We start from the raw sequence: 24,710 nt of genomic DNA on the forward strand, positions 1-24,710 counted from the left end.
CACACACACACACACACACACACACACACACACACACATGCCACAAACACACACACACACACACACACACCACACCACACACACACATACCTACAAAACACACACACACACAAACACACACACACACACACACACCACATACACCACAAACACACACACACACACACACACACATGCCTGACAACACACACACACACACACACACACCAATATACACACACATACCTACACACACACACACACACACACATACACACACACACACACACACACACACACATACACATACTACACACACACACACACACACACACACACACACACACACACACACCACATATTACAAATATACACACACACACACACACACACACACACACACACACACACACACACACGCCACATATACCTCAACACACACACACGTGCTCAGTCATTCAACACAATTAGCACGATACCATCAAGCTGGTGTATTTACTGCTGAATACTAATACCCAAATTTGCTCAATTCCGTCCATTTCCCCTCCCTCCCTCCTCCTTCCCCCTCTCATCCCCTTACTCTCTCTCTCCCTCCCTCCCCCTCTCATCCCCTTACTCTCTCTCTCTCCTTCTCTCCTTGATGCAATATTCTGCAACATACGTACTCTCCTAATGAAGTGACATTGACTTGCAACAAAATCTCATGGCAGGGCCCGTTTGCGAGTCCAATACTCCATAATTGGCATGCGAATCAATGTGTGTATCTCTCAGATTCGTTATGTTAATCACTAAAATACAAACAGGCTCCTGTAACTGAATTAGGACATCCGGACACTGCAATCGTAGGCGGAGTCAGCTCCATTTTCCATTAAACTTTATCGGTGGGAGGAGTTTCTTGCAATTCTAGGGTGGCGATTGGTTCGAGGGGATAATGACGTCACGTAGTGGGTGGAGCTAGGTGGCGAAAAACCGAGAGCTGATTGGCCGCCCGGGGAGAGTTACGTCAGAGTGAGGGGAGAGCTTTGCATTATGTTATGAGGGAGGTGTAGCCAAGGATAATACACGTTCAATGATTGGCTGCCTGTGTCGATATGTGTCAGGACGGAAGCTGTAGTTACGACAACAAATCAGCCGACAGTTGTGCACCTGCTGTCCCCTCAGACGGAAGTGGAACGTGTGGAGACGAGGGACACACACACATCGCTACCTGCACCTCACGACCACACCATACACCGCAGGTACGACTGACCATTTGGAAATTCACGACCAGATTGTGGAAGTTTGATTCGATTTTTTTATTAATATACGAAAGGAAAATTCTAAAGTGTTATTAATATTTATTCATTTTTTTTACTATTGCCTTATTGAAAAAAAATATGAAATAGAAAAAAAATTCACCGTAAAAAATTTTAAACCCAAAAACATTGAAAAGTTTATTATCGTTAATTATAAGAACAAAAAAATCGAGTATTATTATAGCTTATATGACCAATTTTCTTAATTAAATATCAGTGATCAAATAATTCTAAAATATATCGTCGAATTTCGTAAAGTTTACAATAAAAACTTTACGAATGCGTATACGACGGTCGTAAGTATGTTAACGGGGTTTATCAGGGGTTAAATGCGACGCGATGGTGGTGTTATTGTTTTGGAACGTGTGTGTGTGTGTGTGTGTGTGTGTGTGTGTGTGTGTGTGTTTATTGACCCAAAAATCATTCCTGTCAAGATACAAACAAAAAAATTACTTTAAAAGCATGTAAAAATAATTAAAATAAAATTGCATCTATTTGTCAACAGTTCAGACAATCAGTGGTGACTCGCATCTGATTTTTAGGCCTAAACACACAATGTAAACATCACCCTTACCCACACACACACACGTAGGCCTACACGCACACGCTCTCAAAAAATAGTATCGCCCCCTTAAATAAACCTTTAATTCAGGGTTCAGAAGTTCGAAATTTGGGTTCACTTCACCACCGGATGTTTCCCCTCTCCCTCATCCGTGCCGCGGCTTATCGCTCCTACACCTGCCTGCACTTAAATCGTGAAAACACACCTGTCTTGTTTACATATCGATATCATACCTGTGATACGTATATTTAACTCTTAACATACCTGCCTTGACTTTATATTTACAATACACCCGCATTGCTTTACGTACTGTCAACACACCTGCTATGTCGAGGATTCATTACTTATTTACAACACACCTGTAAAGTTTATATATTTACAAAACACACATGTGAAAACAAACAATTAAATCACAAAGTTTTAAAATAGTTAAATAAAACTTCCAATCATATTTTCATAAATTAAAAAATTAAAAAAAATTCATATTTGTTTGGGGAAATGAAAAGCCGAAATTGGAATCCGATCGCATAATTGGTCAGTATTAGTAAGAGTATTGTGCACAGGTGTTAAGAGGCAACGGATACAGGTAGATTACAGTAATTTTCATACCTTTTACGTCAGCGCAAAAATACTGTAACCTCACCAGTTTATTTTACCTTAAGATTAACCACCCTAACGTTAAACTAATCTAATACTAACCTAACATAGTCTAACCTAACCTAACATTACATAATATAAACTAACCTAACTTATCCTAACCTAATTTAACCTAACTTAAATTAACCAAACATAAACAAACCGAACTAAACCTAAAATGAAACTAGATTGCGTTAAGGGGTTTGGTTTAATCATCAGGTGTGTTATGCTAGGGTAATTAATCCCCAGGTGATCTAACATACCAAAATAACACCGGGTGATTAACAATGTTCAGTCGTAGTGAAGAAAGAAAATACCTATCCCTCACGCACGAACAACATCCATCAGTTTGGCAGTAAGGACTGATGTAGAAGCGTATTATAATGTCATTAATAAGTGAAAAAAAAATCTAATTAAAAACCACTATGTTAAATTTACCTGTCTGGTCAATAATGAGGTTAATTAATCAGGTAACAACATGGAAGAGTAGCAACATCTCCCGCGCTTATTGACAATGTTGTGACGGTGACAGTGCCATTCCATATGACACATTGATGACATGACAGAAATAAACAGAAGAGTATCTTATCATGTGTGTCATTTTGCTCATATGACACGAAGCAACTCATATTGATTAACTCATGGAAGACTTGTTGTGATTATTCATACTAACTCAGTCTAAAGTGTGTGTGGAGTCGTCAGTGAATCAAGTCTGCCTCACTACCGATTCATATTACCTCAGTCTAATTGATCAACACGTCATACTAACTCAGTCTAACTCTCACCGATTCACACTTACTCATTCAGGATTCATGCTTAATCTAAATCAATTCTATACTTATTCATACTGATTCAGGATTAATCTAAATCATACTAACTCATTATAACTCATACAGACATCATATTTACTTAGTCTAATTCACACTAGTTCATACTTAATCATTACACCCCTTTAGCACAGGTACATTAGTGTAGGTAGTTCTTGTATACCTGTGGTAGATTGGTATTGCATGGTAGTGTGGTAGAAGTAGTTTGGTATGTGGTAGATTGTAATGACGATGTGGTAGAGAGCTATTCCCTGGTAGTGTTGTATTAAAGTTTTTTTTTAGTGTGGTAGATTGTAGTGCTGATCTTGTGTGATGATGTGGTTGAGTAATTTAGTGTGGTAGAATGTGGTAGATTCCAATTATGTAGTGTTGTGGTTTTAGCAGTTCAGTGTGGTAGAATGTGGTGCTGTGGTTGAGTAGCTTAGTGTGGTAGAATGTGGTGCTGGAATGCCTGTAGGTCTAGCTCTGTGTGGGAGTGTGGTGATGGTATGGTGTAGTGGTATGTCTAGTGGTAGTGGTATGTCCTGTGGTGGTATTGTGGTACGGTAAGGTACTGCTGGTGAGGGGAAAGGGTGCTACTAGTACTTCTACTACTACTACTACCCCTCACACCCCCCGTCACCCCCTCACAACCACCATCACCCCCTCACAACCACCATCACCCCCTCACAATACACCCTAGAACATTGATTGACTGACCTATACTGACTCCATCGATCGTTACTGTCTCTCTTACGATCTCATCACACACACACACACACACAAACACTATTCGAGGCATCAACTCTCCTAATAAGCTGTTTGTATCGATACAGTATGGACACGTGTTAAAATCCTTGCATGTTTGTTTATCTATCTATCGAGTCATTACCACACAAACAAATTAAATCAAAATCTATTTCTCACCTCAGATTTGTTCCCCTCATCACCCTTCCCTCCCCTCATCCCCCTTTCCCTTCATCTCCCTCTCTCTCCTCCCCCCTCCCTTCATCACCCACTCTCCTCCCCTCCTCATTATCAACCAGCCTCCCGATACTTGTACAGGGGAGCACCTTGGTTACCTTAAACGACTCTACCTACCAGTTCTACCGCAGGACCGAGCAAAGGCGTCTTATCTACGTATGTCTGACGGTGATCGTACAAGGAACGTAGAAGGGCCTATAATGTGTACCCTACTTTATACGGTACTGGAGGGGTTATAATTATGTACGTGTGTGTGTGTGTGTGTGTGTGTGTGTGTGTGTGTGTGTGTGTGTGTGTGTGTGTGTGTGTGTGTGTGTGTGTGTGTGTGTGTATGTGTGTGTACGTGTGAGTGTGTGTGTGTTTCTTACACCCTGTAGTGTTACTTCTATTTACCTGTCCACTAGATTGCTGTGTTATTACAGATTTCTCGACCCTTAACTGGTAGAGTTATACCTGAGAGTGTACATGTTAATTACAGGTGTGTGTGTGTGTGTGTGTGTGTGTCACTATGGTAGCCAACTGTAAACATCTTAACTATAGAATATCACTGATATCTTTTAAAAACCTGCAACAGTAGGATGAACCTATAACGACCTGTAACTAACTTTAGTACTCTACATAAAGATAACCTGCACCCATATCACCACACCTAATAACCTCGTAATTGACCTGTAAATGACCTGTAACTGCAGCAAATTACCTGGAGAAAAAAGACCTGCACGTTACCTGAAACTGAATCGTGACAATCTGAGAACCTCAAAAAAAAACCTGTAACGCCACTGTAACACGCAAGGAGGACTTGTAAGTACAGACTGACACGTGAGGGGGTGTATCTACCTGTTGTAATTAAACAGGTGTGTCTTCGTTACTCACCTGGCCAGGACGTATAACGAAGAACACCTCCTCAGATCTCGATACGATAAGACCCAGATTCTTGACCACCTGACACGCGGAGACAGGAGTAGGGGAGTAAGTGTAAACAATAGTAAACAAGGAAGACTAACTGGACGTAAACAAGGGAAACTAATTGTAGATAAAAGTAAACAAACGAGACTAACTGTAGACAATAGTAAACAAACAAGACTAACTGTAGACAATAGCACACAAGGGAGATTAACTGCAGACAATAGTAAACAAGGAAGACTAACTGTAGACAATAGTAAATAAGAGAGATTCGCTGTAGTCAATAATAAACAAGGGAGACTAACTGTAAACAAAAGCAAACAAGAGAGAACTAACTGTAAACAAAAGCAAACAAGAGAAAACTATCTGCAAACAATAGCAGTTACTTCGCCTAAAGTAATCAACCAGTCCCGAAATGACAAGAATAAAATAGTACTGTAAGGAACCTTTGAGAATCCACAGCAGTGAACCCTTGAGCAGGATAACAATAGCAAGAGGTTCGAATCCACGATACTGGACGCTGGGGGTTTCGATCCGTTATTTTGGCGGGTTACGTGAAATAATCGGGTCCCGTGTGCAATAATCGGGATGTGATTAATCGGATTCTGTGTGCAATAATCGGGGTGTGATAAATCGGGTCCCGAGTGTATTAATCTGGGTGTGTGTCGTAATCTATTTTTTTTTCGGTATTGTAATCTGAGTGTGGTAATCGGCTTCTGAATGCTGTAATCTGAGTGTGATAATCAGCCTCTGAGTGTTGTAATCGGGATCCGAGTGTAATAATCGGGTTCTGAATGTGATAATCGAGGTCTTGAATTCGATGGATCTGGCGGTCTTGATTCGGTAATTTGTCACTAATTGGTATCAATATAATTGGGGCTTTCGATTTGATAATTGTATCTTAGATATGATTATTGGGTCTTGGGATCTATAATTAAGGTCTTGGGTTTGATAATTCGCGGCCATAGATTCTATAACTAGGTTCTAGTCCGGGTTTGATAATCAGGGTGAAGGTCCCTATATAATCGGCAATATTGAATAGATAATCGAATTTACTCTCTCTATAATCGGTTCCATGGGAGAGGATTAATTATGAGTGTATACTCGGTCAATAATCGGGGATATGGTATAGTTTAATTAACTCCAAAGGCCCTATAATCCAGGACATGGGTTGGATGATTATTAAAACAGTTCTCTATAATCGATGCAGCTTGACTTCGATAATTGATAGCCACTATTAATACCAACAGTGATACACCACAATACGGGCGGGTATGTTAGGTGTATGGGCGGTCATGTTGGTATGGATTGGGGAGGGAGTATGGGCGGCGGAGCACGACCTGAACCCGCCGCCCTGCACCACCCGCCCGCCGATACACTCTAGTGGCAAAATAATCACATTTCGTTTACTCACTCACCTTTTCCACCCTCCCTCACCATACATAACATTCAGAAAGTCTTGATAACTAGGCCACGCACGTAATGAATATTCTAATACTATCTATCGTTATCAGTGTTGTATTCTATATCCTTATCAAATGATCTAATAAATTCAATTGTTTTTTTGTTTTTTTAATATTTGTAGGCGTAGACAGCACAACATCAGAACCTATCAACACGCGAGATCTACACAAGTGATGGACACTGATATAATTAACATAAAATCTTGTTTGCACCTTTTTTTTCTTTTTATCATCATTCAAAGGTAAAATTACTTCGTTATATATGTTCTTTGTTGTAGTGGTTCCTCATGTACAGTGACGCGGTATCGTAGAATATTAGATTTGTTTTGTGTGTGTGTGTGTGTGTGTGTGTGTGTCTTAACTGATCTTGTCAGATGACGTCATTGAGTGTTCACCGGAGTAGAATGAAGTTAGGGAGGCAGACCAGCACATATACTAGTCCACAGCCCAGGTGCGATACATCAGTCACTTAGCCACAGATAAGGGAACTCATAGTATAATGTCATGTTATTATGATTTGGGAGTAATGAGGTCAAGACCGCGGGGAAAGGTGGCGTTTATCTGTAGGTGGTAATTACTATGGAGGCTCCTGGTGCTCAACAACCCCTTCAAAGGATTATAGTCATTAAAAAAAAATTCCTTTTACGTCTGGCTGTACAGGTGAACTAGAGAGAGACATGGCGAGACTTATTTTCAGCCCTTAGATCCAGACCTAGTGACCTGCAGGGACTTCTTCGTGGCGTCTACCTAATTTAAGATTAACGAGTACCTTGTCGTTCTACCATTGTGTGTTGGTCCAGGTCCCTTCGGTTGGTATATAACGAGGCATTAGTTTACCGCTTGGCTAGGTACAGTACAGTGCCAAGCGTGATAAGTTACCAGCGTTGTGTGAGGTGTCGTGTGTTTATCAGCACCTGAACCACTACTAGACCAGAATGTCTATGTCCCAACACGCAAAATTGGGTCTCTCTTGATGTACTGATGCGACCACTGCACTCAATGTTAATCTTATCACATTATCTATCACTCAGATGAAAGAAAATCGTGTGTGGTTACGTTGTCAATATCATCACATTTCATAATAAAATCGAATAGAATCGATTTTTTTTTTTTCTTTTCAGGAAATAAAGATGGAGTCCCCATCCTCAAATACTGCTCCTTAACCACATCATTAGGACAAGTTACGTGCGTGGACGTTGATTGCTTCATTAAATTCATCATCATCCCCCACTTACGGAACAGTCAAGGAGAGAGACCCAAGTGGCCTTCGTTCCTCGTTTTCTGTGAGAGAGAGAATTACCGTGTCCAGAATGTGAGAAGTTGTCTAAGTGAGGTGAGAGAACCAAAAGTTAGTGAGATTAGGTGTAGTATAGTTCTCGGGAGCCTCCACAGTGGGGTATAGTATAGCTGATGTCGTTGTTGCTTCAAGTTACCAAAAACAAAAACTTCGCGGTTGTTACTAGTTGTGACAGAAGATGACATGACGTATATAGCATATCTATATTTATATCCACGTCTTAGGGAAACATTTAGTTATCATTAATGGTTATTTTAACGTTAAATTTTATTCATCTCAAAGGTTTGGTTTCCTTAGGGCGTGTTGCCGCCTCTGTTACCAACACTACAAGCCGTACCTACATTCCTACGTGACACAAACATACAAGACTGCAGTTTAATTGATACACGTGACCTTGGAAGACGCGCGTGAGTGTGTGTTCAGCATCTCTCGATTGTCGATTTTGCAATTTCCGATTAATTAACAAAAATTCACTTCATAAGAACAGGAACTAGCGATAGCAGGTACTAGCGAGAGCAGGTATTAGCGATAACAGGTAGTAGCGATGACAGGTACTAGCAATAACAGGTACTAGCGATAACAGGTAGTAGCGATAACAGGTACTAGCAATAACAGGTAGTCGCAATAACAGGTACTAGCAATAACAGGTAGTCGCAATAACAGGTACTAGCGATAACCGGTACTAGCGATAACCGGTACTAGCGATAGCAGGTACTAGCGATAACAGGTACTAGCGATAACCGGTACTAGCGATAACAGGTACTAGCGATAACAGGTACTAGCAATAACAGGTACTTCCAATCAATCTCATATCCAATTAAAATAAACCGAGCGTCACTCAGTTGTCACTCACAAAACGACGTCACTCATTAGATAAGTTAGTCATAGTTACAATCCTTCACCAGTACATTCACTCGCCACCGCCGTAACTCACCACCGCCGTCACTCACCACCGCCGTCACTCATCGCCACCGCCGTCACTCACCACCACCACCGTCATTCACCACTGCCGGAACTCACCACTGCCGTCACTCACCACCACCGTCACTCACCACGTCACTCACCACCACCGTCACTCACCACCACCGTCACTCATTACCACATGCCACTCATCACCACCACCGTCACTCACCACCGCCACTCACTCACCACCACCCAACATCATCTGAGTTACAACAAACAAATATTTATAATCACAGGTAATCCATCACCTTGACACGTAACTAAATTATTACAACGTCTTACAAGAAAGTAATTCCATTTTTTGTTTGTTTTCAACTAATTAAAACGGGGAGTAATTTCTTCATAGGAAAATATGTGCAATTAAAGCATAAGACAAGAGTGGTATAGATCAGATGTGTAGGTTATTTGTACTGTACTGTTGTTATGTTACGTTATATTACTTTATGTTACGTTATGTTATTTCTTAGGTGGTAATATTGTGTTTGGTAATTATTTTTATAATAATAATAATAATAATAATAATAAAATATAATATTGTATCTATCATGACTTAACTGTAACCGTTATTATTATTTTCTTAAGGCAAATAATCAGAAAAGTTGCTTAAGAACCATTATAATAAAAAAATATTAATGAAATTCGATTAAAAATACGTAACATAAAATATGTATTTATGAATGTTATGGTTACGTTGTTCAGGTAGGCTACTCACCGAGAGAGGCGATAGTGACGTAATAACTCCTTCCATCATCTATATCACTTGTCACAGATGAATCCCTTGTTGAGTAATAAATTGCTGTTTATGTCACTCAGTACACTCAAAGCGTCAGTTATTTATTGAGCTATATGTTGTTATTTATTATTGTTATTTTTATATGGAGTCTCATCACAGTGACACATTTTGATTTCCTTGTTTTAGTGGGTTTTTCGAGGGCTTTCCATTTTCTAACTTTTATCATAAATACGTAACGATATTCTTCTTGCAAAATGTTACATGAAATGATTGCAAAATTACTTGTTGCAGTTGATTTGTACTGATATTTTTTAGCACACGCGAACACCGATTTCAATACAACACTCTTGTTATTATAACTGCGTTGGGTGTTACACTTTTATCACTTGCGAAAATTAACTCTTATTTTCATTCAGTTTTTACTTTATTCTGCCTTTCATACCCAAGGAGAAAGATAATTAAAAATTGGAATAAGCGAGAAAAATATAATCGGTCTCGAATAATTTGTAATCAGTTGTTTGTTTTGTCGTGAAGAATTACAACCTACAGGTATACATACACCTTTTGAAAGTAGTTCGTCAGGTGATCGGGAGGAGCAGCCAAGATCTTTGTTTTGACGGCCTGACGAATTATCTCTATTTTACCTACTACTACTACAAATAATAATAATATAAATGAAATGAAGGTAAGACCGGTGAATAAGAAATAAATAGTAAAAGAACTGTCACTCCATCTTGGATTAAAAAAACAAGTTATGGAAAAAATATTTATAAAAAATAAAAACTACTTATAAAATGGGTAAACCTGAATATACAATCGAAAGAGTGATATTATACAGTACTCTGAGTTTACATTGGACATAAAAAAGAATGACATACATACATACATACATACATACATACATACATACATACATACATACACACACACATACTGTACATACACACACACATTCATACATACATGAAAATAATATATGAAATACTTTATTACGAAAACCACAGACTTACCTGACCATCTTGGAGGTCAAAGGTCACCTGAAGGTCAAGTGAACATTGATAGCTACTTCTCCTCATACCATATACAACAAGACGGTCAAACTAAAGTACCAGTGACGACAGTAAACCATTAATGACTTGACATAGTAGTTGAAGGTCATCTGAGGGTTACCGAGTCATGTTATCATTACTCCTCAAGAACCAAGAGTCAGCTGTTATTGTTCTTGGTATAATAACACTAAATTATAGCAGGTAAACATAACTCACCCTGGACAACACCTCGACAACTCTATAATCTAGATATGGTATAATACGTAATATTCTTTTATATAATGAGTCGACGACCCCCACCCCCCCCTCCCCTCCCCTGAGCCTACAGGAAATAGCGTTATTGAACCGGAAGTAATGTTATAAAGCCGGAAGTTATAAAACCGGTAGTAGTGTAATGTAACCGGCAGTTGCACGATTGTAACTGTAGATGACATTTATATTTTCACAATTATTCTCCTTATATATGTTTCCTGTTGCCGTGAAAACAACAAATTATTAAAAAAAAATTTAATTGGCGTATATAAGGCTTGGGATGTTCAATATATTGTTCCTATATATAAATATTGTCTGACTCGCTAAACCTGAGGCCATTAAACAGGAAGTGACGTCACATTCTCCATTCCTCCTCTTATAGCTATGGACTTCGACACACTATATATTGAACCCTCCATATACGAGGGATTTCTTTCTCCGTATAAAATAAATTACCTTAAATACTATACCAAGGAGGAGTATTATACCTCATTCTTCTAAAAAAATTAAATAATACTCAAAAACTTAAAAAAATAAAAGTAAACGTAATCAGACTTAAAAATTTCTAAACAGGGGATATGAACTCAAAAAATATAAACATAAAACTAAGTAAACAGACACAACGGACTCAAAAGAAAACAGCCGAAAAAAAAACAGTAAATTAGCAAGAAAAAAACGAAAAAAAACTCAAAAAACATTAAAACAACAAAAACACAACATCTTTTTTAGTAGAGTTTATGATGTAGGAGAGATAGGTAGAGAGATGCACCTGGTGCGTGTTGTAGTTTACCTGTGGCGATTAAATCTATACACTTATTACATAAGGCACGAACAGGTATCATAAACACCTGGTTATATGTACTCTACCGATATGTGTGTGTTACCGATATATGTACTCTACCGATATATGTGTTCCCGATATATGTAAACCCGATATCTGTACTACCGATATATGTGTTCCCGATATATGTAAACCCGATATCTGTACTACCGATATATGTGTTCCCGATATATGCACACACTTCTTACAACGCTTGAATACACACACACACACACACACACACACACACACTGACTCTTTAAGTGCGATGATCCCCTCAATTGAGTACGATAACTTAACCCGCTTGATTACGATGACTTCATAAAATAACTTTACTCTTTTGATTGCGCTCATAAGTGGACTCTATTCATTATACGATACAATTTAACAATGGTAATCTTAATCGTGTGAAGAGGTTATTGTACAGTACTCGTCTTTGTACTCAAGGGACTATTACTCTACTCAAGGAATTAAGATATCTGCTTAATGAGCTAATCCATAGAGTGGTATGGATTCGTACTCAAGAGATTCAGTGTAATTTTGACGATATTGTGTAGCTTGTTCCATGACGTTCTCTTGTCTCCTCGAGTTATGGACGGAAAGTTAACGTAGGAACCATTGCGTATCCTTACTGCCGACGTTCTTGGTGTTATAAAAGAAAGATAATTTAAAAAATGGCGTAAATATTGCACCTGAGACTACCCCAATCACCATTCAGGGATAAAAATTGAACGTAGGAATCTTTGAGGAACGTAAGAATCTTGGAGGAACGTAGGAATCTTTAAGGAACGTAGGACTCTTTGAGGAACGTAGGAATCTCGGAGGATCGTAGGAATCTTTGAGGAACGTAAGGGTGGTCGTCGACGTTACCACAGGACCCTAGCGCCCCTCGTTCACATTCTGAGCTGACGAGAGGAGAGGCAATGAAGCAAGCGAGGAGGAGAGCAGACTAACATTATCACATGGTCAGTAACCCGAGGGGGATTACCATGATAAAACGAGGAAGAGGAGGAGGGAGGAAGAGGAAGGGGGGGAAGAAGTTGGAGGGGATATGTGAAAGGGAGGAGGTAGAGGGAGGAAGATAAGGGGAAGGGGAAGGGTAGGAAGAATTGGAAGAATATGTGAAAGGGAGGAGGTGGATCGAGGAAGAGGAGGGAAAGGAGAGGCAAAGAGGAGAGTAAAGGGAGAGAGAGAGAGAGAGAGGCGAGGAGGGAATAAAGAAGAAGAGTAGATTAATAGAATGTACTATATAGTTCATCTGATGTCCCAACAGTTACATAAAGCTGTACATTCACTTTAAAATTTTCTATATCAAAATAATACAACATTAAAATAGAAATAAAACACATATAAAAAAAAATCTATCCTTCAAAAGATTATAAAATAGACTTTATATTTTTTGAAGGAAGTTAAGGATATCGTCTCCTTAGGTCAACCAGGTTAGGACACTCAAGACAAGGGTCGTATGTGGTTGAAGTACCTGACCCACGTAGGACCTGACCTGACCTGACCTAACCTAGTCTACCCTACCCTAACCTTCTCATCTGCAGACAAGGAAGAGAGTAAAGAAGGGAGAGGAAAAGGGGACGTTAGATGGGGAGATGACAAAGGGAAAAAGAGACAAGAATGAGAGAGGAAAGAGGAATAGATGGAAGAGAAAGAAACAGGAAGAGGAAGAAAGAAGAGGGGAACCTGAAAAAGGGGGAGAGAGAGACTTGGTAAGAAGGGAGAAAGGGGGAGGAAGAAAAGAGAGAGAGAGAGAGAGAATGACATGTTAAGGGAAAGGGGGGGGGGGAAGAAAATAGGCGTGAATGGGAGGAAGGGAGACAGAGGAAGAGGGATGGGTGAGAACGTATGGGCAGAAGAGGGGAGAGAGAGAGAGTGTGTGATGAAAGGGAATGTAGAGAAGGGAGAGGGGAGAAAGGAAAAGCTAATGCAAATCAAGGAGAAGAAGATATGTCAAGAAAGGGAATAGGAAGAGAAGAATAAATGGGTAGATAGGCAACTTAAATAAAAATGGAAATAGTGAAAAAAATATTGAAAATAGGGTAAAGGAGAGAAGAGTTGATGATGTAGAAGAGAATTGATAAAGAGTGTAGGTGTAGGAAAAGGGGTGGACAGAAGAGAGGATAAAAATGAATAGGGAATAGATGGGGGAGAGGGTAAGTCTCTCTCTCTCATTATTTACACGTATCAGATGTATTAAAGGATAACACTCACTGCCTATTAATAGTCTTTATCGACAAGTATTAATTCTCAGAGTCAAGAAGCTTAGTCGAGAATACATGATGAGTATTTATATATCCACCCGAACCCACACACACACACACACACACACACACACACACACACACACACACAACACACACACAGCTCAACATTCGTGGCGTAGTGTCGTGGTTATAAGTGAAAAATCAAGTTTTGTTCCTGTGCGTTGATTAGCCGTCGCTCGGGTGGCCACAGTCTTCACGGTGCTGTAGTGAACGGAGGGGCGGCGGCCGACGGAGGGGCGGCGGCCGACGGAGGGGCAGCAGCCGATGGGAAAGCGAAGGGATGGTCACCGATGAATGAACACCGACAGATGGATGGGATTAGCTGAAGGAAGGGCAGTGGCTGAGGAAGGGGCGGCAGCCACCAGAGGATATAGGAATGAAAGGCGGCCGTCGATAGGGAACCCGATAGAGAGACTGAGAGGCTGTGACCGACGGCGGAAGCATAATGTTCAGTAGCCAACGCAAGGTATGGGAGGAATATCGCTTTGGCCGACGGAGGAGGAGGATACCCGAAGGAGTTCTACCTGCTGTGTGTTCCTCATCCATCAGGTCAGAACCCCGACGGTCTGAGATGAACCTCCAACAGCCTCTGACAGGTGAACATGACTAATTAACACACCTGGTCATGAATGCCGTGAGGTGATGTTAGACGAATTAAGCTTAAGGCGGAGATGTTTATATTGTGGAGGTACAGTAGACATCAAGTGAGCGAGTGAGTGAGTGAGTGAGGGGGTCTCTCTCTCTCTCTCTCTCTCTCTCTCTCTCTCTCTCTCTCTCTCTCTCTCTCTGGGACAAGCGGCAGTGGTGCTGACTTCCACGAGAGTATTTTGGTTTACGATAATTGGAAATGTCATTATTCAGTCTTTGTTCCATTCATAATCTAATAATGCATCCTGAGTGTTGTCTGGTTGCGGCTCCGTCTTTTATACACACCGCCAATCACAATAGAATCTTATATTTTTTTTTTACTAGCAACTTTAGATAAATTTTGAGTTCATTAATATTTTATTTTTATTTTGCCTAAGTATATCAGATTTATATATGAAATTAATGTTCTACATATAACACCATCCATCATTACTACATATAACAACATCCACCATCAATACATATAACAACATCCGTCATCACTACATATAACATCATCCATCATCACTACATATAACACCATCCATCATCACTACATATAACACCATCCATCATCACTACATTTAACACCACCCATCATCAATACATATAACAACATCCGTCATCACTACATATAACATCATCCACCATCACTACATATAACACCATCCATCATCACTACATATAACACCATCCATCATCACTACATATAACACCACCCATCATCACTACATATAACATCATCCATCATCACTACATATAACACCATCCACCATCACTACATATAACACCATCCATCATCACTACATTTAACATCATCCATCATCACTACATATAACACCATCCATCATCACTACATATAACACCACCCATCATCACTACATATAACACCATCCATCATCACTACATATAACATCATCCATCATCACTACATATAACATAATCCATCATCACTACATATAACACCATCCATCATCACTACAGATCGGTAAAGTAGTTTCCGATATTCTCGTGCGGACACTCACACAAACAAACACACAGACATACTTCTTTGTTTTATATATAGAGATAAGATGATTTTCTTCCATGACAAATTTGTTCCGAGGGATTTGAATCAATTCGATTTTATCCAGTGGAAAATAATCTCCACAGGAGGGGATTTCTTCGGCTTGATTTAATCCAGTAGAAACTTATCCAGTAACATTTCTCCCAGCATAATTTTATCCAATAGAAAAATCCTCTTTGATCACACACAGAACACCTACTGGCCCGAGTCTTATAGCTTATCCTACGTTAATTTCTATGATATATTATGAATACTTTACGTGTAAACAAAATGATTCTCGACCTATAACACAGTTGAGACACCCTGTACAACACTCGCTGCCTCACACGAGATGCCAGCACAGGTAAATTGACTTAGTTCACTTTAATTTCCTGAAGCGGCTTTTTGCCTTAGTTGATTGGCCAATATGAATTCGGTGAAAAAAAATATATATATTGGAAGTATGTTATGCAAATGCCTGAGTAATGTGAAGGCTGACGGGGTCCAAATGTTGTGTTGTCCTCCCGCTGGTGAGGTGAGGAATGAAAGGTTGAGTTGTGATGTTTGTGTGTGATTGCGTGTGGGGGTGGGTGTTTGTGTGTGGGGGTGGGTGTTTGTGTGTGTGGGGGGTGTTTGTGTGTGGGGGTGGGTGTTGTGTGGGGTGGGTGGTGGGGGTGTTTGTGTGTGGGGGGTGGGTGTTTGTGTGTGGGGGTGGGTGTTTGCGTGTTGGGGTGGGGTGTTGTGTGTGGGTGTGTTTGTGGGGGAGGGTGCTTGTGTGGGGTGGGTGCTTGGGGGTGGGTGCTTGTGTGTGGGGTGGGTGTTTGTGTGTGGGGGGGGTGTTTGTGTGGGGTGGGTGCTGTGTGTGGGGTGGAGTGGGGTGGGTGCTTGTGGGGGTGGTGTTTGTGTGTGGGGTGGGTGGGTGGTGGGTGGGGGGTGTTTGTGTGTGTGGGGTGGGTGTGGGGTGTGGGGGGTTTGTGTGTGGAGAAAAAATGTGTCTGTGTGGGTGAGTGGATGTGTGTGTGTGTGGGGGGTAAGTGTGTGTGGGGGGGGGATAAATATCAGTACGGCGTGTGTATGGGGGTAAGTGTGTGTGGGGGGGGGATAAATATCAGTACGGCTGCGGGGGTGGGGGTTTGTGTATGGTGGAGTCCATCATTTTAAGTATAGAAACCCGAAAGGGATCTCTCAATAATGCGTTCAGAGTGCGTTTCCTTATCCATAATCATTTTCAGCGTAGATCCCAAGTGCGTTTGCTCAGTAGTGTGTTTGAAGTGCGTTTCTCTCAGGTGTAAACTCCTCCCTCAGTAGCTCCTCCTCCTCCTCAGTGTGTCCAGAGCGGTAACACAACACTCAAGCGCTTTCTCTCTGAATATCACTCGACCTTACCTCTTGTCCTCGTAGGCAGGCTTGCGCCCTTCTGCCTCGGAGACCGCGGGAACAAAATCAAAGAATAATTATGTAAATCTAATTATAGTATATTTTTTTTTCTTTACAAATCTGCAACCCGCGGAAAACCTGATGAATAAAACAATTCCTCCGAGCCAAGAATTTCTTCATTTACGAATTATCTCGACAATAGGAGTAAATAAAATCGAACGCATCTAGGTTTAAAACAAAAGAAAAGCGGAAAAAATTGTATCTCGTCGTTCTTTGTATCTTATTGTTTACAGAATCCGGATTCAAAGTTTTCCCTGAATCCGTCTGTGAATTAAAAACGAAAGAAAAAAAACTCAGTCGGTGGTACGTGGGGAGGGAGGGAGGGAGGGAGGGAGGTTGGGAAGGGGCAGAGAGAGGGAGGGAGGGATTAGATTAGCACGCCTTGGTTAACCCCACGCAGATTAGCTGAGTTCCAATCAGTATGCTAATCAGGAGTAATGTGATTGTGATGCGACTGTGATTGTGATTGTGTTGACACTCACAGACACGAGCCGGAGTGAAGGGCCACTAGCGCGGAAGTTGGCCAGGAGGAGGAGGAGGAGGAGGAGGTTAAAGGAAGAAGAGGAAGGTAGAGCTGGGAGAAAGAGAGAAGGAAAAGGAGAAGCAGAGAAGGAAGAGGGGAGAGGTGAAAGAAAGATAAAAAAGTGAAAGAGGACAAGGAGAAAAAAGAAGAGAGAGAGAGTAGAACAGAAGGAGGTGTTGGAAAGATAATGAAACAAGAAAGGAAAAGACAACAGACGTGTGAGGAGGGGAAGGGAAGACGTGTGACAGGAAGGGAAATCCCGTGACAGGAGAGAAGGGAAGGGTGTGTGTATCAATATTTACCTGGGTACATGAAGGTGTCTTGTAAGATATTAAGAAAAGGTTAAGAGTAGGTCAAGAGGTCACGTATGATAAGGCGTTGGTGGGGTGGGGGCGTGTATGAAGAGGGCGTGTTGTGGTGGAGGAGGAAGAAGAGGAGGAGGGAGGTGTTCAGTGGAGCGGGTAGCGGGTAATCCTGGGCGGGTGAATTAATTAAGCTGGTGGTTTATCCGCCCCTACCCACCCCACCCCACCTCACCCCACCCTCTGAAGACCCAACCAGGCACCCAGCGTGTTGGGCTCGACTCTACCACCTAATGAGAGAGAGAGAGAGAGAGACTATATAGAACGTCTTAAAGGTCAAACGAAAACTTTGCGAAGGAGAATGGGTGAGGGAAAGAGAGAGAGAGAAACATAAGGCAAAGGAAGAGAGAGAGAGAGGCCATGAAGAAACTTTCGACATACGATCACTGTCTAACCTAAGAGAACGAGAGAGCGAAACTTCCTGAATTCAGATCAGAATCCTAGTTTTCACTAAAGCCCACCGCTCCCTACCCCTCCCCTCCCTTCCCTCCCCACCCCTTCCTTCCCCTTTCTTCCTCTTCTCTCCCTTCCCCTTCCTTCCCTTGCCTTGCCTTCCCTTCCCTCTTCTTCACCTACTCATTCCCCTTCCGTGAGGTTCTCTAGGTCTCCCCACCCCCCCGATGATTGGCTGGTGACTTGGGTGTGTGGGTGCTGGCGGACCAATCAGCGGGTAGGTCCGTGTAAGCAAACTAAGGGAAAGGGAGGGTGGAGGAGGGAGGGTGGAGGAGGGGGGAGGGCCGCCCGTGGACGAAAATGCAGCTTAAATGTGTCAGGTTTGGGCTGGAGTCGCCTTGTTACCAACGCCGAGCTTCCCTGGGGACCCAAACTGATTAACTCTCTCCAATTGTTCCCAGCGTAATTACTTGCAATTTAATTAAGACAATTAAAAGTAATTAATTGAATTCTACGGCGGCTGTGATAGGCAAATAATGAGTTGCACTGAGCTGGAAATCCCTCGGGAGGACGGGGAGTAATAGAGAATTAATTAAAAGCAATTTGTTGCAAACCCTTGGTATTCATGGTATGCATGGTGTTGAACAGGTCAGACGCCCCCCCCCCCCTCCCTCCACCTCGTCCACCCCCCCTTTACAAGAATTAATTTATTGCTTCCTTCACTGTGAGGGAACGTGTGAGTGTTGGTCTGTAAGTGTTTCCCTGTGGCCTCCTCCTAGCTGGGTCTTGCTCTCCTCCTAGCTGGGTCTTGCTCTCCTCCTAGCTGGGTCTTGCTCTCCTCCTAGCTGGGTCTTGCTCTCCTCCTAGCTGGGTCTTGCTCTCCTTCTAGCTGGGTCTTGCTCTCCTCCTAGCTGGGTCTTGCTCTCCTCCTAGCTGGGTCTTGCTCTCCTCCATCCTATAGGTCTTGTCATCTGTAATAGCTCCTGACTACACCTTCACCTAGTACACTTCAACTCCCACCCAATCTAAACCCCACCAACACCCTGTCTACACCCACGACGCCTTACACACACACACCAACCTACACCTCCTCCACAACACCATCTCGACTCAGAGTTCATCACCACCACCCCCACCCCCTCAGGCCATGCTGGAAACCCCGTATTGATTCCAACTAAAGATGTGATTGATAGTGTCTGTTGCATGGTCATATAAAGGGACATTATTATTACACCTTACTGGGACAAGTATACACAGACAGGCTGGGAGCTCTTCTTCCTCTTCTCCTCTTCCTTCAGTATTGTTTGCTCAATCCACAGGAGCAGAGAAGGAAGATAAGAGGGAGGTGGCGAGGGGGGGTGGGGGGGTTACTGGCAAGGGTAGAGCAAAGGTTAAGGATCTGTGTCTTACAAGAGGGGGGAGGGCATTATCATGACAGGGAGGTAAACAGTGCCTTCAGCCGCCTCCTCCTCCAGACTCACAAACTTAACCTGTAGAAGGCTTAGAAGGTGGAGACGAAGATGGACCCAGGAAGAGATATTTTACTGTTAATACTACGTGATGGTTGTAGCTTACCACACACACACACACACACACACACACCCACACACACACACACACACACACACATGTCAAGTGATGTCTTCAGGTATTCTTAATTGTTTGTCATCCTATCACTTATACGGACCAAACTACCTTTCACGGACCAAGCCAGCTATCACGGACCAAACCAGCTATCACGGACCAAACCAGCTATCACGGACCAAACCAGCTATCACGGACCAAACCAGCTATCACGGACCAAACCAGCGAACCTGCACGTTCTCGGGTTGAAATGGACAGTCCTGATATCAGAGAGCGACACGAACGTATGATATCAATTTTCCCAACTCCAGGCAGTGAGTGTGTGAGCCGTTCCACGTCGTTCCCTGGCAGGCTGAAGAAGGGGCCGGGAATACTGTATACGTGGGCGCTGATGTATTGTATTCGTGGGCGCTGATGTATTGTAACCGTGGGCGCTGATGTATTGTATTCGTGGGCGCTGATGTATTGTAACCGTGGGCGCTGATGTATTGTAACCGTGGGCGCTGGTGTATTGTAACCGTGGGCGCTGGTGTATTGTAACCGTGGGCGCTGGTGTATTGTAACCGTGGGCGCTGGTGTATTGTAACCGTGGGCGCTGGTGTATAGTAAACAAAAGGGCACAGTGTTACCAACTCGTCTAAGACACCTTAAAAAAAATTATCACTTGGAGGTTATTGATGAAACGTTTAACGCCAGAGAATTCTAAGCACGTTGGTAAGTGTTCCAAATGCTTCCTGTATCGCATGTGTCCTGTATCGCATGTGTCCTGTATCGTATGTGTCCTGTATCGCATGTGTCCTGTATCGCATGTGTCCTGTATCGTATGTGTCCTGTATCGCATGTGTCCTGTATCGCATGTGTCCTGTATCGTATGTGTCCTGTATCGCATGTGTCCTGTATCGCATGTGTCCTGTATCGCATGTGTCCTGTATCGCATGTGTCCTGTATCGCATGTGTCCTGTATCGCATGCGTCCTGTATCGCATGCGTCCTGTATCGTATGTGTACAGTACTTTCGATGATCGTAGAGTTGACTACACACACACACACACACACACACACACACACACAAAATGACATCATCAACCCTCCCTTACCACACATCCATCAGAGCAGCCACACACCGACCCTCTAAACACCGAAAGCTTAACCCCTACCATACACACAGCTAAATCCTCTTTCATAATAGATTTTGTGAGAGCGATTTAAACAAGAAGAAACGCCAGAACTAAGCCTTTTCAGCCGAGGGGGGATAATCACTCTAAGCTATATTGCATGTCCATTACACTGAAAGTTGGAATTAATCGGAGCCCAGACACATCACCGTGGATAATTAATGTCCTACTCGACCCTTGGGGAACTTGAGGGTAAATGAGACCCCCTCTCCTCCTCCTCCTCCCCCGACTTTTAATTCATTCTACACCCAGTTTTTTTTTCTCTCCACCTCCCCCCTCCCCCACCACCTCTCTCTCTCTCTCTCTCTAACTTGACTGGAAGTGGTGGCTCCTTTACACCATGTTTCTTGTATACCTGATTCATTCTTCACTCCTTTCATTCTCTTTTCATTCCCCCCAAGTCGCGTAGTCTCCTCATTTCGTGTGAGTGTGACCAAGACTGTATGCTAACGTTTTGTCCTGAGGTGTAAAGAAAAAACAGCTCTTGGTATGATGATGCTTTGGAGAGAGAGAGAGAGAGAGAGAGAGTGGTAGGTGGTGGTAGGGGGGGTGGTAGGTGGTGGGATGGTGGTAGGTGGTGGGATGGTAGGTAGTGGTGGGGGTGGTAGGTGGTGGGGAATGGGGGTTGTTGATAGGTGGTGGTAGGATGATGGTAGGGTGTTGTAACCTGCACTACGGTGGTGGTGGTGGTATTGAAGGTTGTGGTAGTGGATCGTGTGGTAACCATCCTCAACCCCTCTCCACGAACCACCCAGTTCCGATCAGCTATCCTCCTCCCTCACCCTCCTCCTCTTCGTTCTCCCTCCCATTAGATCTTCACACTAATCCTCCTCTCTCGACCTCGGAACTCCCTCTACCTCCTCCTCTTCTACCTCCTCCTCTTCTACCCTCCTACCCTCCTCTTCCTCCTCTTCTTGTTAGTGGTGCATCAACAAAATATAAATATATATATATATATACAGGTATATATCCCAAATACATACAAGACTCCCTATTAATATTTTTCAAACTTTCGAACTAAACAAGACCTTTAGGTTCCTCTGCCCCTCAGGATATATCTAGAAAGTTGTATAAGCGCTCCTGGTAAAGTGTGTGTGTGTGTGTGTGTGTGTGTATTAAGGCGCTCACAAATATTTACCTCTCAGCTCGACACAACAAGACCTGACACACCGAGGTACCAAACAAGCCTCTTTAACCTGCCCTTAATGTAATGACCTGCTCGAATAGCTCTTCCTCCTCTTTCTCCTATATCGCATTTCTTCCCTCTTCTTCCCTCACCCACTTCCCTCTCCACTATTCCTCCATTCCACTTCCTTCATCCGCCCTCCTCCACTATCCCTCTACCTCCCTCACCCCCCCTCTCCACTATCCCTCTCCCTCCCTTTCTACTATCCCATTTTCTCTCCCCCCCCCCTCTCTCATCCCCAATCTCCCCAAGCCACTGCCCCCCCCCCTTAACCCCTCACCTCCCCTCCCGTCAACTCAATGAATCAGACAAACTCCACAACAACGCTATTGACAGATACAATTTTTGCTGACTCCTTAATCCATATTTTCGCTGCCCTGGGAAATTAAAAAAGAACCAGCGTCTAATCCCACGTAAAATAATTTACCTCCAACTTTTTCAATTAACGTTATCGGATTGTGTGTTGGAATAAGGAGTGGCGCCGTCTGCAGACTTGGAATAATGCTCGTGTTGCTGAGGCAGCTCTTCTTCGCTAAACTCTGGGGCCCTACTGTGGTGGGAGGTGGGTGAGGGGGTGAGGGAGGGAGGTGGGGGTCAGGGGGGAGGGGGTGACGGGGAGAAGGGAAGGAGTAAGGGGCAGTACGTCATTCTTAGTTACGGTAGTTGTTGTTGTTGCTGCTGGATGAGAGATGAAGTCTTCCAGGCGGAGGTTAGTGTTGCTGTTGAGGAGAAATTGGACGTGATTACTCCCAGAGGTCACTTAGGTTCCTGGGATTGGTTTTGCTCGACTCCGAAGAATGGACCTGGTCACTTCCAGACGTCACTTGTGTAACAAAACTCAGACTTACTTGCCTTCACACCTCACTTGTACCCTCAGAACTCCACGCACTCAGACTCGAATTGTGTTACACACACCACCGGCGCCACTCACCAACAAACATCATTAAATACAGTTTCGTTCAGTCAATTTCACTTCGTAATAATAACACAACGATATTAATGACGAAGGCAGAACTTTAACGCACTTAACGCTACTCTCTGATTACACAACGATGGGGGGAGGGGGTGGGCTGTCATTAACGATGGTAACACTGCGTAATTGGCCATTTGCGAACATAGTCGGGCTGAAAAAGGCTGCGATAATATAACCCTGAATTAATTACCCCTGCTCATAATTTATCAAGTAATTATTTAAAATGTTGTTTGTCGATGTTAAATGCGTATGAGGTACATGAACTCTGTGTGTGTGTGTGTGTGTGTGTGTGTGTGTGTTCTATGTACACTCTTTTGTTTATTTGTTTATAAATTCATTTGTCCATAATTTCTTTATTGTTTGGTTAGAAGATAATAAATATTAATAGAGAGAATAACCAGACAGACCGCACACAGAGAGGCCTGCCGGGGCCAAGCTTAACTAACGAGCAGCTGATTGGTGTACTGCCAGGCACAGTAATAATTTGTAAATCATCTACATGATTAAAAAGGTAAATAAATACATTAATTAACGAGGGTTGTCCTGGGCGACCAAACAGAATCTCTCTCGCTAAATTGAACAGTTATGTAATCCTAATGTGATATTTGTGAAAAAACATTTCATATTATTTGTTTAATTAGTAATGGAATATGGACTTGTCAGGTGAGTGCTAATACTGATCATGTGAACTGACTTCACTTCAGTAAATGGTGTGCAATACTTGGTCGTAATAATACTTATAATTACTGTATAATTAAGACGTGTGTGTGTGTGTGTCCCCCAACAGCCATGGACGGGGTGGAGCAGCGCCTCGCCTCCCCCATGACGTCATCAGTGCCACTAGCTCCGCCCTGCCTCGATCAGCCAGAAACTGCCTTTACTAAGGCCAACCAGGTACGTGGTGCCTCATGTTCATCCTTCTCTCTCTTGCCTGTATGTGTATGAATTGATATATACATTTGTCTAGTATATAAATGTGTTGTTGAGAGAGCCGCACCTAAGCTGAGAGAGGTTACAGTAGGTAAGAGTGACTGCAGGAGCCAGACACGTGTGTACAGGAGAAACACTGTACATTAACGCGACAACGGTCACGAGCGGTTAAGTGACCCGGGATCACTAGTTTTGTTACCGAATGTGTTTGTAACAAGTGACTGGATGTTGACAAATGTCCACAACGATAAATACAAATTCCTGCTAGTAATGAGGAGCATCAGTACAGGTAGTGACTCCTGGCAGGCAGGTGTATCACAGGTGATGAGGTCTCCGTTACCTCAATTAATTAATCAAAGCTGCAAGATGAGATTTTACGCTGATGGCGAGAAAAGGTTCCTCCAGGATAACACTAAATAACTTCTCAGAGGAAGAAAAGAACTAAGTGGTGGATATAAGCT

At 42.6% G+C, this 24,710-nt stretch overlaps 1 protein-coding gene across 1 annotated transcript in view; it reads left to right on the top strand.

Moving 5' to 3' along the window:
• The first annotated feature begins 1,141 nt into the window (after positions 1-1,141).
• Positions 1,142-24,710, top strand: part of LOC121878631 (SKI family transcriptional corepressor 2-like) — a 41,530-nt gene continuing 17,961 nt past the window's right edge. Inside the window, exons 1-2 of the mRNA XM_042384956.1 lie at positions 1,142-1,217; positions 24,107-24,213. Of these exons, the coding sequence (XP_042240890.1) occupies positions 24,109-24,213 (105 nt within the window). The 5' untranslated portion in view covers positions 1,142-1,217; positions 24,107-24,108. The remainder of the gene's footprint in view (positions 1,218-24,106; positions 24,214-24,710) is intronic.

The sequence above is a fragment of the Homarus americanus genome, unplaced genomic scaffold (genome assembly GCF_018991925.1).
Source record: "Homarus americanus isolate GMGI-L3 unplaced genomic scaffold, GMGI_Hamer_2.0 scaffold44246, whole genome shotgun sequence".
Taxonomy (NCBI): Eukaryota; Metazoa; Arthropoda; class Malacostraca; order Decapoda; family Nephropidae; genus Homarus; species Homarus americanus.